Below are 15,514 nucleotides of genomic sequence, written 5' to 3'. Positions count from 1 at the left end.
TTCTGGATTTCAGAGAGTGGGCTTTTCTTCCAGAGGCTTCAGCCAGCTCCGTCTTTGCTTGGGTGGCCATTCTCGATGTGGACCTTTTCATGTCCTGTGTCATCCTTTTCCGCCAGGTTTTAAAAAAAAAAAAAAATCCAACGCACGATTCCAAAGATATGAACCTTTTAATTTAGTGCTAATTATTATGGTCTTTGCCAGGGGGTTCGACTCCCAGGATAATTAAGCAGAGCAGTTTATAAACATGTCCCCAGAGACTCCAGTGAGGCACGCCCAAGAGACTCCGGTGAGGCACGCCCCGGAGACTCCAGTGAGGCATGCCCCCAGGGACTCCAGTGAGGCATGCCCTTGGTAAAAAAAAAAAAAAGTTAAAAAAAACTAGCAGTAAATAAAAAGGCCCATATCTCTGGAACCATATGGTGGATATTGGTACAAAAAAACCTGAACACTTGGGGTAGCAGCGGGAATAAAAAAAAAAAAAGTAAAAAACTGGCCACTTTTGACACGCTGACAAGTTTTTAAGTCTCCGTTTTGCCAATGTTTATCACTTCACTTGGAATCTTTCCTTTCACAGATTTAAGCACCAGGATTGCCTCCAGTCAGTCTGAACGTGGGCCTTAGCCTCGCATTTATGAATGTTCTTTCCGTTCTTTTTCAGTGTAATCTGCCCTTCCTCAAAAAAGTTAAAACCTTCCTGTAGTGGGTGGCCTATTGTGCCCCTCCACTGCAAGCTCCTGGTGGGACCTTGGTACCACAACCTTGTCCTGTGTCTGCTTCAAGAGTCTACCTTTGAACCTCTTTAGTGTTTCTCTCCAAGTTCCTTTGTTACAGATTTTAGGGGGAGCTTTCCTGTTTTTTGGCACACACCTGAGCCAAGTGTTTGACGAGAGGGTATAACCTACCAGGTGGTTTCAACACTTATTTTCAGCCTCCTAGTCGCAGGATGTATACCGATGGTACTTGTTCCCCAATGTATTCAACAAGAAAGTATTCCTTGGGCTATATAGTTTTATAAGAATGTATAGAAATTCTAACTTTTCTCCAGAAGTGCAAGCAAACCTTTGCTATTAAAATGTAGACTTGTTAGCTGTCCTTCAGAGCAATTTTCAAATTAGTGGTGTATTATGAGTATCCCTTCTTTACTTCAACTTTAGGTTGAAGATGAGACCGTCCTATGTAACATCCCTTACATGGGAGACGCAGTTAAAGAGGAAGATGAAATGTTTATTGAGGAACTGATTAATAACTATGACGGAAAGGTCCATGGAGAGGAAGGTGGGGTTTTGGCATAACGTGCTCTGATATTGACATTGTTCACATAGCTGGTATATTGTGATAATTCTCATTGATTGTTCATAGTGCATTCAATTTGTTTTCCAATCACAGAGGTGGATTTTCCATCTGCAATGACCTCTAGTCCGCGCTTACATGAACGTGAGCGTCTCTTTATGTATGGTCACTCTTTCTCGGCTGGACGCAACAGCACGTCAAAAACGGGTATGCATCCCTTTGTCACAGAGAAGCCAAAAGGATCATGCTGAGAGTATAGTTGATTTTTTGCATATATTTATAAGTGTTTCTGAAAATGTGATGTATGTTTAACAAAGTGACAAAATAGTTTTGTTCTCTGTATGCAGCTATCTTGTATTGTCATCTCTTGACTGGACGCTTACAATTTGTTTTTTTTTTTCATTCTGCTTGTATTCCATCATGTTCTTCAAATGCTTTCCAGAGCCTTGCATGCCTTTTTTTGCAGTTTACAGACACTTTCCCAATTCTAGTACTGCTCTTTTGGAAATTAGCTGATCGCTAGGGGCCTAGCAAATGTAACTCCGGCAAAAAGAGGTTACCCTCCCTTGCAGTCACATTCTATCCCCCACGGCACCTCTTCATAGTAACTCACTGAAACGAATACCAAATCCTGTGTAGTGGGAGCCCATCTTGTCAGTTGCTATGCACATAAGCTAAGAGAGGGTTTTCCTATTGTGCCCCTTATCTATGATGTCCTCCTGGTGATGTATAGGTATACTGAAAAGTGTTGTCCTGAACAGACATCCCTTTAATTGGGATACCTATCATCTATATTTTTTACATACTCTTAGTGCCACAATACTCCGTTGCACATCAGTCCGTGAAGGGAATCTGTCAGCTGAGTTTTCTCTCCCAAAATCTTTAAATGCACATGTAGCTCTTTCAAAGACAAGTCCAGCACTACCTTTACATGACAAGTCCGTTCTTCTGTCACTGAGAAATCAGCATTTGAAGCTGAAGAACCATTTGTAGCTCTGAAATCTGTCACTCCAGCTCTATTCCCTGCCCTGCTCCTCCTCCTCCTGCTTGATTGAAAGCTTTTGTGCTGTGGGACTTGGGTCACAAAATCCATCATTCAGGCAGGAGGAGGCGGCCCTGGCCGGGGAATAGAGCTGGAGTGACAATTTAAACTCTGATTTGTCAGTATCGGATAAACAGACTGGCCACGTAGAGGTATTGCTGGACTTTGTCATTGAAAGAGCTATATATTTGGGGGGCGTAAAGTCCCACTGATAGATTCCCTTTAGTGGGGTTGTCCTGTCCAAATTGATAAGTCTGCAGTCCCTCTGTGTGACTGCAGATTTATGAATCTCCCCAGTGCACACACTGTGCTACAAGGATTCGCTGGTTTCTGGGCTGGGATGAGAGGGTGTGTATGTATTATACATATTCCTGACCAGAGCCCGTCCAGTTGTATAGGGTGAAGCCATACCCTCTAGCCACCCACGCCCTCTGGTCGGCCACGTCTCTAGTTGGGGTGTGGCTTCACTCAATGAAAGTGTATGGAGCGAGGCCTTAGTCACTGGCCAGGTCCTGGCCGGGGAGTATGTATAGCTCGTACAGACCCTCCAGTGTCTCCACCAATCCACTGGGGGGGGATTCCGAAGTCTGCAGTCACACAGAGTGACGGCAGACTTATCGAGTTGGACCAGACAACCTCTTTTAAGCCTAATGGTTCTCGACTTTTTCAGATACTTATGCACACAATTTGCTATATTGTAAGGAGCTAGCTAAATCTGCAATGTGGCCCCGTTCACTTCTGCAGTGGGTGGGAGCTGGGCTGGTAGTCACGTCTACCGATACCTACTAGCTTGTATTTTCAAGCAGCAGGTTTCACGCACCTGTAGTCATTAGAAGAGCACAAATGTGTGATACCTGCCAACTCGCGAACAGCAGGTATCTGTAGGCGTAATGTCTCGCGCCCAGCTGCACACCTGATGCAGAAGTCATAGGACCACAGTATTCCTTTAATTACATTGTGTTTTTAGTGGGCGAGAGAAGACAAGGATATAATTTATAGTTCCTCCTTATCTTCCTTTAGCGGTGGGCTTTTGGTTGCTTGCATCACTTGGCCAGGGCACCAAAAATTGTCAATGTCAACTACCCATTTCTCTCTGTACAGCTCTTATGATGGCTCTTATTCAAACCTTGCATGTTGGCTTCATTAAAGTGGAACTCCAGACCCTGCTTTACGCTTGAGTCATCATCCACAAGACAATGCTGGTGCTAAAAAAAACAAAAAAAACAACAAAAACCATCCTCTTCTGACGTAACAGTCTTTGGTATCACTTTAGACATCTGCTTCCTGGGCAAGTAATGCTTCTAGGTACTAGGTATAACCTATTAGTGCAGGATTAACTGTTCACCCCATGACTTTCTCTGGAAATGATCCTTGCAACTACAGTCCCTTTTTGCCTATCTGTAACACTGGGAAAGTCGTGACTAATAAGTAAATTAACAATAATTGGGGCAGATTTATGTAAATTATGTAATTCTGGTGCAGTTTGTGCCAAAATATTTCTATACATTCTTTGCATCACATATATTGTTACTGCCACTTTGTGCCTTGTCTGTCAAGGGGGCTTTCTCCAGAAAACGGTACGGCTTAGCCAGAAAAGGTGCTAATATGCCATGTCATATGTCAGTTTGGTGTAAGCAAAATAAAAGATGGTACAAACTTAGCTGAGATGACGCTCAAAAGTTATACCCCCAAATGAGCTCGCCATACCTTTGGCTCATTTTAAGACTATCTGTGCCCTATACACATTAAATGTAATTAATCCAATAAACAAATGTTCTTCAACGGCCAATATTGGATTTTTTTTTTTTTTCAGTTGACGATGAGCGATATCTGCATCATTAACTGAATAAATCCACTATGCCCAGTCGACATTATTTTGTATAACATAAGAAAAAAGAACATTGTTGCTATTACATAAAATTAAGAACCCAAAGTGGCTCCAAAAGGGAACGTATCCCTCTTGGCTAGACTGACATTTCTGGTTTAGTATTTGTATTTCCCATACCTTTCTGGGACATCTGTCTTAAATTTTACCATTTCACTGTTCCTCTGTTGTTCTTCCTAGTAATTTCTCAAAAAATTGACAGATGGGTGTTCCCAGTTGAGGGTGTGTCTCTACACAGTCTGGCCCTCTCAACACTGATTGGACAGTGTCAGACCTGTAAATACTTGCTGCTTTACTCCTGGAATGGAAACTCCCAGTTGTCAATGTATACATAAATTTCAAGGAGGAATAACAGCGGAACAGCACAAAGTAGAGTTGTTTTTAAAGGCGTTGATCCAGATTTGTTATTGCATGGGAAATAAAAGTATTTGCTAGAACAAACTTGTCCAGAGAGCTGACCGGACCTTTGTAAGGTGTTGAAAAATATTAAGAACAATGGATGAATCGGGCTGACCATCTAATTGGCATGAAAGTGTCTCGGCTTTCCACAAACTAGAATCCAACATGCTCACTCCTCTGTTCTCATGCAAGCTCGGCTGAGTGTCTTGTTTGTAGGGTGGTTAGGAGGAATAGCTGTCGCTTGTCTGACAGCATGCTAACTTGTATGGACATCTTTAGTTGACAGATCATGCGTTTAGCATGGCTTTATAACACCATGCTTGCTTCATGCTGTATACTAAGACTTTATAAAGCATCTGTTTCATAGAATACTTTTATCTAATGTGCTTATTACATTGCATTTGTTCCTCGCACATCTTGCTTTGCTGGTTTCTGCCTTGTGTGCTTTGAATCTATACATTTCTGGCTGGACTGCAGTCTCTATCCTATAGGTATTTTTCTTGGGAAGACTCTTAACATATGACTTGGTTCTGTGCAGGTGCTGGCATTCTCGATGATGCCAGCTTTCTGGAGCTGGTTAGCGCTCTTCTTCAGGTTACAGATGAAGGGGACAGCGGGCGCAGTGACCCATCGAGATGCAAAGCTGAAGAAGTGAAAGGCGAAGGACCCATGACTAGGAAAAGAAAAAAAATTGCTGAAGAAGGTAGACATTCTCTTTTTTTGTGGCCTGTGTAGGTGTTAATAAAAAGTGAAGACTGATTTATGTTCACAGCGTCCATATGAAAGTTAGTAACTGGAACACAGGAAGTGTTGTCATGAGATCATTGAAATGACAGGGTCAGAATCCGGCATGTCCACAGCTCTAGTCAGCTGAAACTTTAAAGGATGTGTATATAAAATAGCAACTTACAAATATAATTATATTATTAAAACGTGAGGAAAGAAATTCCAGACAGAGGATAAACAAAATATAATAAATCTTTATTGAAAAACACTAAAGGACATGGAATGAAAAGAGATCCAAACAAGGAAACAATAAAAGTAGGTGTGAAGTACAATGAATGGCTGCAATAATGAATGTTTATGAAAGAATGGATATGGTACTAGACCAGGGGGGATAATCAAATTGATTTTGAATAAAGTGCAAGTGCACTGTGAATCTACAGCCCAACAACCTGGGATAAATAACTTGTAAAAACATTGTGACCATCAGCCAGCTGAAAAATCTAAAAAGTGTGTGTGTGTGTATATACTGCTCAAAAAATAAAGGTAACTCTTAAACAACAGAGTATAACTCCAAGTAAATCAAACTTCTGTGAAATCAAACTGTCCACTTAGGAAGCAACACTGTTTGACAATCAATTTCACATGCTGTTGTGCAAATGGAATAGACAACAGATGGAAATTATTGGCAATTATCAAGACACACTGAATAAAGGAGTGGTTCTGCAGGTGGGGACCACAGATCACATCTCAGTACCAATGCTTTCTGGCTGATGTTTTGGTCACTTTTGAATGTTGGTTGTGCTTTCACACTCGTGGTAGCATGAGACGGACTCTACAACCCACACAAGTGGCTCAGGTAGTACAGCTCATCCAGGATGGCACATCAATGCGAGCTGTGCAAGAAGGTTTGCTGTGTCTGTCATTGTAGTGTCCAAAGGCTGGAGGCACTACCAGGAGACAGGCCAGTACACCAAGAGACGTGGAGGGGACATAGGAAGGCAACAACCCAGCAGCAGCACCGCTACCTCAGCCTTTGTGCAAGGAGGAACAGGAGGAGCACTGCCAGAGCCCTGCAAAATAACCTCCAGCAGGTGACAAATGTGCATGTATCTGCACAAAAGGTTAGAAACCGACTCCATGGGGATGGTCTGAGTGCCTGACGTCCACAGATGGGGGTTGTGCTCACAGTCCAACACCGTGCAGGACGCTTGGCATTGGCCACAGAACACCAGGATTGGCAAATTCGACAATGTCGCCCTGTGCTCTTCACAGATAAAAGCAGGTTCACACTGAGCACACGTGACAGATGTGACAGAGTCTGGAGACGCCATTGAGAGCGATCTGCTGCCTGCAACATCCTTCAGCATGACCTGTTTGACAGTGGGTCAGTAATGGTGTGGGGTGGCATTTCTTTGGAGGGCCGCACAGCCCTCCATGTGCTCACCAGAGGTAGCCTGACTGCCATTAGGTACCGAGATGGGATCCTCAGACCCCTTGTGAAAACATGCTGAAGCGGTTGGCCCTTGGTTCTGCCTAACGCAGGACAATGCCAGACCTCATGTGGCTGGAGTGTGTCAGCAGTTCCTGCAAGATGAAGGCATTGAAGCTATGGACTGGCCCGCCTGTTCCCCAGACCTGAATCCGATTGAACACATCTGGGACATCATGTCTCGCACCATCCACCAACGTCACGTTGCACTACAGACTGTCCAGGAGTTGGCGGATGCTTTAGTCCAGGTCTGGGAGGAAATCCGTCAGGAGACCGTCCGCCGCCTCATCAGGAGCATGCCCAGGCGTTGTAGGGAGGTCATACAGGCAGGTGGAGGCCACACACACACTACTGAGCATCATTTCCTTGTCTTGAGGTATTTCCAATGAAGTTGGATCAGCCTGTAACTTCATTTTCCACTTTGATTTTGAGCATCATTCCAACTCCAGACCTCCGTGGGATATTAGTTGTGATTTACGTTGATAATTTTTGGGTTTTATTGTTCTCAACACATTCCACTATGTAATGAATAAAGATTTACAACTGGAATATTTCATTCAGTGATATCTAGGGTGTGGGATTTTAGTGTTCCCCTTATTTTTTTTGAGCAGTGCATATATGTATGTGTATATGTGTGCGTGTTTTTTATGCGTGTGTGTGTATATGTACATACATACATACATACATACATACATACATACATACATACATACATACATACATACATACATACATACATACATACATATATACATTTATTTATTTTTTCAGCTAGGTGAATGAATCACTAACCATTTGTATGCAAATAACCGGGTTAATAGATATAACGCTTATTGATGAAAAATAGAAACTAAGTGATCTCATGGAGGCAAACCTAGTAAGTAAATAAGATGAGTCAATGCCATATTTCAAATACAGAACATACCCGACGAAGCTCAGGTGAAACGCTTGTCGAGTGTGCTCCTGTGGCTGGGTATGTTCTATATTTGAAATACAGTTTTATGATCTTAGTTTCTAACTTTGGCTGCTGGGATGTTCATAATCTACATTGATTCATCTCGTTTGCTTACCAGGTTTGTCTCCATGTGACCACTTACCGTATTTTTCGGACTATAAGATGCACTGGACAATAAGGCACAACTAGGTTTTTGAGGAGGAAAATAGAAAAAAAAAAAAAAAAAAAAAAAAGATAAATTCTGTACGAATATCCCCCCATCCTGGTATGCGTGACCTCCTCATCCCCATCCTGGCATGCATGATCTCCACATCCCCATCCTGGCATGCATGGCCCCCTCATCCCTCTCCTGGTATGCATAGCCCCATCCTCATCCTGGTATGCATGACCCCCCATCAGACAAATATAAAAAAAAATAAACCATTCTGCTTACCTTCCCTCCGCTCCCTCGCAGCGTCCTGTTGTGATGCCAGTAGCTGATTTCAGCTTGTATGCAGCGTATGGCAGTGGCATCATGTGCTGTTTTCAAGCAGAGGACATCTGTCGGAATACTTACTGTTCCCCATGCAGGGACTATGGGCTTGTGGAGCAGTAAATATTCATTGATCTTTAATAGCAGGCACAGTAACCTCAGACGCTGTCTTCCTGCAGCGCATGGGTGATCTTATGTGCCCGCTACTAAAGGGAATGAATTTTCACTGCTCTCCACTCTCATGGGCGTGGAGAGCAGTGAATATTCAGTCTCTTTAATAGGGGGCACACGTGATCACCCGGCAGCTGCAGGAAGCCGGTGGATGATACTACTGTGTCCGCTATTAAAGAACAATGAACATTCACTGATTTCCACGCCCATGGGAGTGGAGAGCAGTGAATATTCATTCCATTAAGTAGCGGACACACTTCAGAGCCAGCAGCAGGAAGCCAGTGGCTGCAGCTAACAGGGTGTCCGCTATTAAAGAGAAATGAATATTCGCTGCTCTCCACTGCCATAGGCGTGGAGAGCAGTGAATACTCATTGATCTTTAGCAGTGGGCACAGGGGTTAGCTGCAGCAGTCGCTTCCTGTAACCTGCTTTTCTCTGCCTCTCACCCACCTCCCCATCCACAGCCAAAGCAGGTATACTGTATCTGGACTATAAGATTCACCCCCCATTTTCCTCCAAATTTTCAGAGGAAAAAAGTGCATCTTATAGTGTGAAAAATATGGTAGTTTCTGTTTTCATTAAAAAGTGATATATTCATGAACCTCATTGTTTGCATCCATATTGTCAGTATTCATTCAGCTAGCTGAATTCTTTTACAATTTTTTTTTACTCTTGTCGCCTCATTGGGGGACACAGGACCATGGGTGTTATGCTGCTGTCCACTAGGAGGCGACACTCTGCATAATCTGAAAAAGATGAACTGTGGCTCCTCCTGTGCAGTATACACCCCTGGACGGCATCAGCCTTCTCCAGTTTTTGCTTAGTGTCGCATAGGAGGCACACCTAAAAGATTTTTACTCCGTTTTTTCCGACGGGATTACAGATGAAGAAAAGAGGGTCTCCTGTGAGACTCCCGGTATGGCTCCTTCCTCGGCCCCCTATTATGGGGTGCCCAGTTGAAGTAGAGATGGCTATTCCCCATGTTGCTCCTTCCCCAGTCCCTCGGGTGCTGGTTCGAAGTCGAGACCCCCCTCCTTCCCCAATTCCTTTTGGTTTCTGGGTTGAGGTCGAGGCGAGGATAAAGGCCCCTGAAGGTGACAACAGCACCCTCCCTATCCCCCTCTGGGGGTATTAGGTTGAGAGACCTCAGGTAGGGGCCTGTACAGGCAGCATTCTACAGCTCCCAGCAATGGGCCAGCACACTGCGCCTGCATCCAGGGACCCCAGCCCAGCTGCGGGCTCCTGTTGGGGCCGGGGGGAGTGCAGGCAGGCATGGCACATACAGACACAGGGCTCCCTGCGCCCCTGTCTCTGTGGCAGCACCAGCTCTATACTGCCTCAGGGAGACCCCTACCGGGCTCCCCCTTCCGCTTATAGCCCCACCGCCATCCTGCCATTAAATCCGGAGGGGTCTGGTTCAGATCCGCCCCCCTCCCGGACTTTCGCGCCGGCCTGGAGCCCTTCTGGGCCTCAGGCATCTAATTTAGGCCCCGGCTTCGCTGAAGCTGAAGCTGGCGCCTCCTCCCCGGATGACAAATATGACACTCTACAGTGTCATAAAGGGGGTGGATCGAGACAGAAAGGGCGCGTTTTTACACAGCCTTGCCGCCTTTTTCCAGCTCTCCGACCCCTTCTCCTCCTTTCCTCTCTGTCTCAGCAGCCATTTTCGGCTGCAGATTAACCCTGCATCTCCCGGTCTGCAGGACCAGGCAGCCAGTCTCCGGGGGGCACAGGACTGTGGATCTTCGGTGCTGGACCTAGGGGCACACTGGTGGGGTAAGATCACAGCTGGGTTTTTTACTCAGCTGTGAATCCATATTACCTATAAGGCTCCCCTATAGGTTTCTCTACCCCTGTAAGGTCCTCTGCTGGCAGCACTTCTGCACTATGCCGGGCTCAAGGTCCAAGAGAACCAGGCAGAACTGCTATTATGCATTTTGCACAGCCTGCGGGACCGCTCTCCCCAGTAGTAGCACGTACCCGCATTGTCAGAACTGTATACAAACTAATGTGTCAGAGCCCCAAGAAGCCCCTGCCAATGCCTCGGTGTCTAATGCCACGCCGGAATGGGCTACTCAGATATCGCAATCTATGACGCAGTCTATAGATAACCTAACCTCCACATTGCTTCAGGCTCTGCAGGGTCATGCCCCGGCTATGACCGTTACCCAGCAAAGGGAGAGCTTGACTCAGGAACAAGATGACCCTGGCACATCCACGTCTAGGTCAGGACGCAAGCGGACCCATAGATCAAGTCCATCTGTGTGATCCCATAGCACACGGTCATCCCCCTCTAGGTGATCCCATAGCACACGGTCATCCCCCTCTAGGGAGAGACACCGTAGCTCCAGGTCATCTAGACCGTCCCATTCCAGGGACAGACAATGCAGATCTCCGCAATCCCCGACCAGAGAAGGCCTCCTCCCCAGCCCACTCAGCAGGGGACGCCTCAGTGATGCACAGGATTCGGAAGGCATCTGCGACTCTGACTCAGACAGAGAAACGGAGGGGTCCCTGATCCCAATCCCTCCTAGCAATACAGCGCTAGTTGAGGACATAATTTCATCCATCCATCGGGTGCTGGACATTTCTGATCCGCCACCAGAGGCCCCAGAACATAAGATTTCCTTTGAAGGACCTCTGAAGCCGCCTAAGGTTTTCTCTAACCACCCAGAGTTTAAGGCGATCCTTAAAAAGCAGCTCTCACAGCCTGAGAAAAAATTCACTAATCGCAAATATCTGGAGGCGAGGTACCCCTTCCCACAGAAGGACACCAAGGAATGGACAGATCCACCTGAAGTGGACCCCCCAGTTTCTAGGCTAGCAGCACAGACCCTCCTTTCACTGCCAGATAGCTCAACACTCAGGGACGCAGCAGACCGGCAGGTAGAACGCATGGCTCGTTCAATTTTCGAGGCAGCAGGGGCATCCCTGGCTCCCGCGTTCGCCTCAGTTTGGGCTGCCAAGGCCATTCTGGCCTGGGCAAAGAATTTACAAGCTCTCCAAGCATCCGCTCCTGAGCTGTCGGACCAAGCGGTTCAAATAGCAGTTGTAGCAGACTACATGCTCCATGCAGCTCTGGATTCAGCAAGGGGAGTAGCAGGGATTGCATCAAACACCATCACGATTCGGCGTATCCTCTGGCCTAAGGAATGGAAAGCGGACGCAGCCTCAAAGAAGTCCCTCACGCACCTCCCCTACCTCAGTGGGAGACTTTTCGGTGAACAGTTGGACACTATGATATCCAACGCCACCGGGGGTAAGAGTACTTCTCTTCCCCAACTGAAACCTAAACGCACTTACAAGAAGCGTAACCAAACTCTATTCCGATCATTTCGGAATTCCTCCGGCTGGTCCGTCTCGCGTCCAGCACAAAATCGTAACCGTTCCCCACGCAGGGACAACTCACGATCGACGCAAAGGTCGGACAAGACCTGGCAGTCAAAAGCAGGCCAGCCTAAGCCCAGAGGAGGAAAATCTCAGACTTTCTCCTCATCATGACTCACGGACTCCGGAAGACACCACACCAGTAGGCGGCCGACTTTTGCTCTTTCATCAAGTCTGGCTGCCTATTACAGAAGACAGTCAAGTAAAAAAGGCAGCACACTGCAGCGCTAAGACATGCAAACATGAAAACTAAACTGCATTACTGCACTTGAAATATGAAAAATGAGAGCGTTTAGCGCATAAAAATGGCCAATTTTATGTGTACCTGATAGCCACTTTACGGCATCTCTCTTATATCAGGTCCTACGCTTGCCTTCCCCGCTGAGAAGCGTAGGACCTGATATAAGAGAGATGCCGTAAAGTGGCTATCAGGTACACATAAAATTGGCCATTTTTATGCGCTAAACGCTCTCCTTTTTCATATTTCAAGTGCAGTAATGCAGTTTAGTTTTCATGTTTCATGTTCGCATGTCTTAGCGCTGCAGTGTGCTGCCTTTTTTACTTGACTGTATATGAGTTGGTTACTCTAGGTTCAGCACCTGTTCACACTTAGTCTATGTATGGATGTGACGGTCAGTTTTTTCAGATATATTACAGAAGACAGGTGGGTCATGGAACTAGTGTCTTCCGGATACAAAATAGACTTCACCTCCAACCCACCGGACCGATTCTTCCTCTCTGTCCCCCCAAAACCGCCAGCCAAGGCTCGTGCCTACCACCAAGCGGTCTCCTCGCTTTTTCAAGCAGGAGTCATAGTACCGGTACCCACGACCGACCGCTTCCGAGGGTTCTACTCCAATCTGTTCGTAGTTCCCAAGAAAGGAGGCAGCGTACGGCCCATACTAGACCTAAAACAGCTCAACAAATATGTACGGGTCCGTCATTTCCGCATGGAGTCCCTTCGGTCCATCATTGCGTCCATGGAGAAGGGAGAATATCTCGCCTCCATAGACATACAAGACGCATACCTGCATATACCCATTGCACCTGCCCATCAGAGGTTTCTCAGGTTCGCAATAGGCCAGGACCACTACCAATTCTTGGCTCTCCCTTTCGGAATCGCCACGGCTCCCAGAGTGTTCACCAAGGTCATGGCAGCCACCATGGACGTCCTGCACTCCAGAGGCATAGTAGTCGTTCCATACCTGGACGATCTACTCATCAAGGCTCCCACCTTCAAGGACTGCGAGCTCAGCGTCTCAATCACAACCGATACTCTCAGTCGCATGGGCTGGTTAATCAACCTGCAAAAGTCATCACCAACCCCGAGTCAGTCCCTGACCTTCCTGGGAATGTTATTCAACACCTCCAGGGGTCTAGTGCTCCTTCCCAAGGACAAGGCACTGGCTCTCCGACTAGCAGTTCGCACCCTCCTCCGCAAACCCCCTCGATCTCTCCGGTTTGCCATGAGAGTCCTCGGCAAGATGGCAGCAGCAATAGAAGCTGTCCCATTTGCCCAGTTTCACCTCAGACCTCTCCAACTAGCCATTCTCAAGTCCTGGGACAGGAATCCCTTTTCTCTCGACAGGGAGTTCCAGCTAATGTCGTCAACCAGGAGGTCCCTGCACTGGTGGCTCAAGCCAACCTCGCTAGCAAAGGGGAAATCCTTTCTCACAGGTCAATGGAAGGTTCTGACCACCGACGCGAGCCTGACGTGTTGGGGTGCGGTGCACCTACACCACAGGGCAAGTGGTCCCCAGTGGAAGCGACCATGCCCATCAACATCCTGGAAATTCGTGCCATCCTTCTGGCATTGAGGGCCTTCCATCACTTACTGGCAGCCTCTCACATCAGAATACAGTCGGACAATGCCACGGCTGTGGCATATGTGAATCACCAAGGGGGGACCCGCAGTACCCAGGCGAAGCGAGAAGTGTCACACATCCTCCGCTGGGCGGAGGACACAGGGTCGGTTCTTTCGGCGGTCCACATTCCGGGTGTGGACAACTGGGAAGCAGACTTCCTCAGCCGACAAGGAATAGACTCGGGAGAGTGGTCTCTCCATCCCGAAATTTTTCAACAGATCTGTCTCCGCTGGGGGACCCCGGATGTGGACCTAATGGCATCCCACTTCAATGCCAAGGTCTCCAACTTCATGGCCAGAACACACGATCCGCGGTCGCTCGGAGCAGGCGCTCTGGTTCAGGACTGGACCCAGCTCCAGCTTCTGTATATTTTTCCACCTCTCCCCCTGATATCCAGAGTGGTGAGGAAGATCAAACAAGAGGGAGTTCCAACCATCCTAATTGCACCGGACTGGCCCAGACGCACATGGTACGCCGACATCGTACAACTCACAGCAGACGCCCCCTGGCGTCTCCCCGACCGCCACGATCTTCTATCACAAGGCCCGTTCTACCACCAGAACTCTGGGGCTTTCAATTTGACGGCGTGGCCCTTGAGACCTGGGTTTTAACCCAGGCAGGGCTCTCGACGGACGTCATTGGAACCATGATAAGAGCACGGAAACCAGCCTCTGCCAAGATTTATTACCGTACCTGGAAAGCTTTCTTTACCTGGTGCGAATCTCGTGGCCAGATCCCACTCCCTTATTCCCTACCCAAAGTACTTGGTTTTCTCCAATCGGGTCTGGAGGCCAGGCTGTCATTGGGCTCGCTTAAGAGCCAGGTGTCAGCCCTCTCAGTGCTTTTTCAAAGGCGCATTGCTACCAAGCCGCAAGTAAGGACTTCCCTTCAGGGGGTTTCCCGATTGGTTCCCCCCTACAGACGACCACTAGAAACGTGGGACCTCAACCTGGTCCTGACAGCATTGCAGGAACCACCCTTCGAACCCCTTAAGGAGGTCCCGCTCCGCCTTCTTTCCCAGAAGGTGGTTTTCCTGGTGACAATCACCTCGCTACGCAGGGTGTCTGAACTGACAGCACTCTCCTGCAGACAGCCCTTCCTGGTTTTTCACCAGGACAAGGTAGTTCTTCGTACGGTCCCATCCTTCCTTCCGAAGGTTGTGTCCGACTTCCACCTCAATGAGGAAATTTCACTACCATCCCTTTGTCCAGTTCCGGTTCATGGAGTGGAGAAGGCTCTGCATACGCTTGACCTTGTCAGGGCATTGCGTATATACGTGTCTAGGACTGCGTCCTTCCGGAGGTCTGATTCTCTTTTCCTCCTTCCGGAAGGCGGCCACAAGGGTCTGCCAGCTTCCAAAGCTACCCTTGCCAGGTGGATTAAATCCACCATACAAGAGGCCTACCGCCTTAAGAATTCTCCTCTTCCAGCCGGTATTACGGCACACTCTACACGGGCGGTAGGGGCCTCCTGGGCCATTCGGCACCAGGCTTCGGCACAACAAGTGTGTAAGGCGGCCACTTGGACTAGCTTACACACGTTTACTAAACACTACAGGGTTCATACCCAGTCCTCAGCGGACGCGAGCCTGGGTAGATGCGTTCTGCAGGCGGCGGTGCCCTAAGTATAGGGGCCTGTCTGCACAATATTCGTCCATTGCTTCCCACCCAGGGACTGCTTTAGGACGTCCCATGGTCCTGTGTCCCCCAATGAGGCGACAGAGTAAAGGAGATTTTTGTGTACTCACCGTAAAATCTCTTTCTCTTAGCCTCTAATTGGGGGACACAGCTCCCACCCTGTTGCCCTTTCCGGGCCGTTGTAACTGTTGAGTTC

General features: G+C 47.6%; 1 protein-coding gene across 3 annotated transcripts in view; it reads left to right on the top strand.

Moving 5' to 3' along the window:
* Positions 1-15,514, top strand: part of EZH1 (enhancer of zeste 1 polycomb repressive complex 2 subunit) — a 118,458-nt gene that overhangs the window by 23,288 nt on the left and 79,656 nt on the right. For all 3 annotated transcript variants that reach the window (XM_077252004.1, XM_077252005.1, XM_077252003.1), the window contains exons 6-8: positions 1,155-1,275; positions 1,387-1,497; positions 5,155-5,319. In XM_077252004.1, the coding sequence (XP_077108119.1) occupies positions 1,155-1,275; positions 1,387-1,497; positions 5,155-5,319 (397 nt within the window). The remainder of the gene's footprint in view (positions 1-1,154; positions 1,276-1,386; positions 1,498-5,154; positions 5,320-15,514) is intronic.

Source organism: Ranitomeya variabilis, chromosome 4 (genome assembly GCF_051348905.1).
Source record: "Ranitomeya variabilis isolate aRanVar5 chromosome 4, aRanVar5.hap1, whole genome shotgun sequence".
NCBI lineage: Eukaryota > Metazoa > Chordata > Amphibia > Anura > Dendrobatidae > Ranitomeya > Ranitomeya variabilis.
The sequence above is the reverse complement of the archived record's forward strand: the minus strand, read 5'-3'. Positions and strand labels throughout refer to the sequence as shown.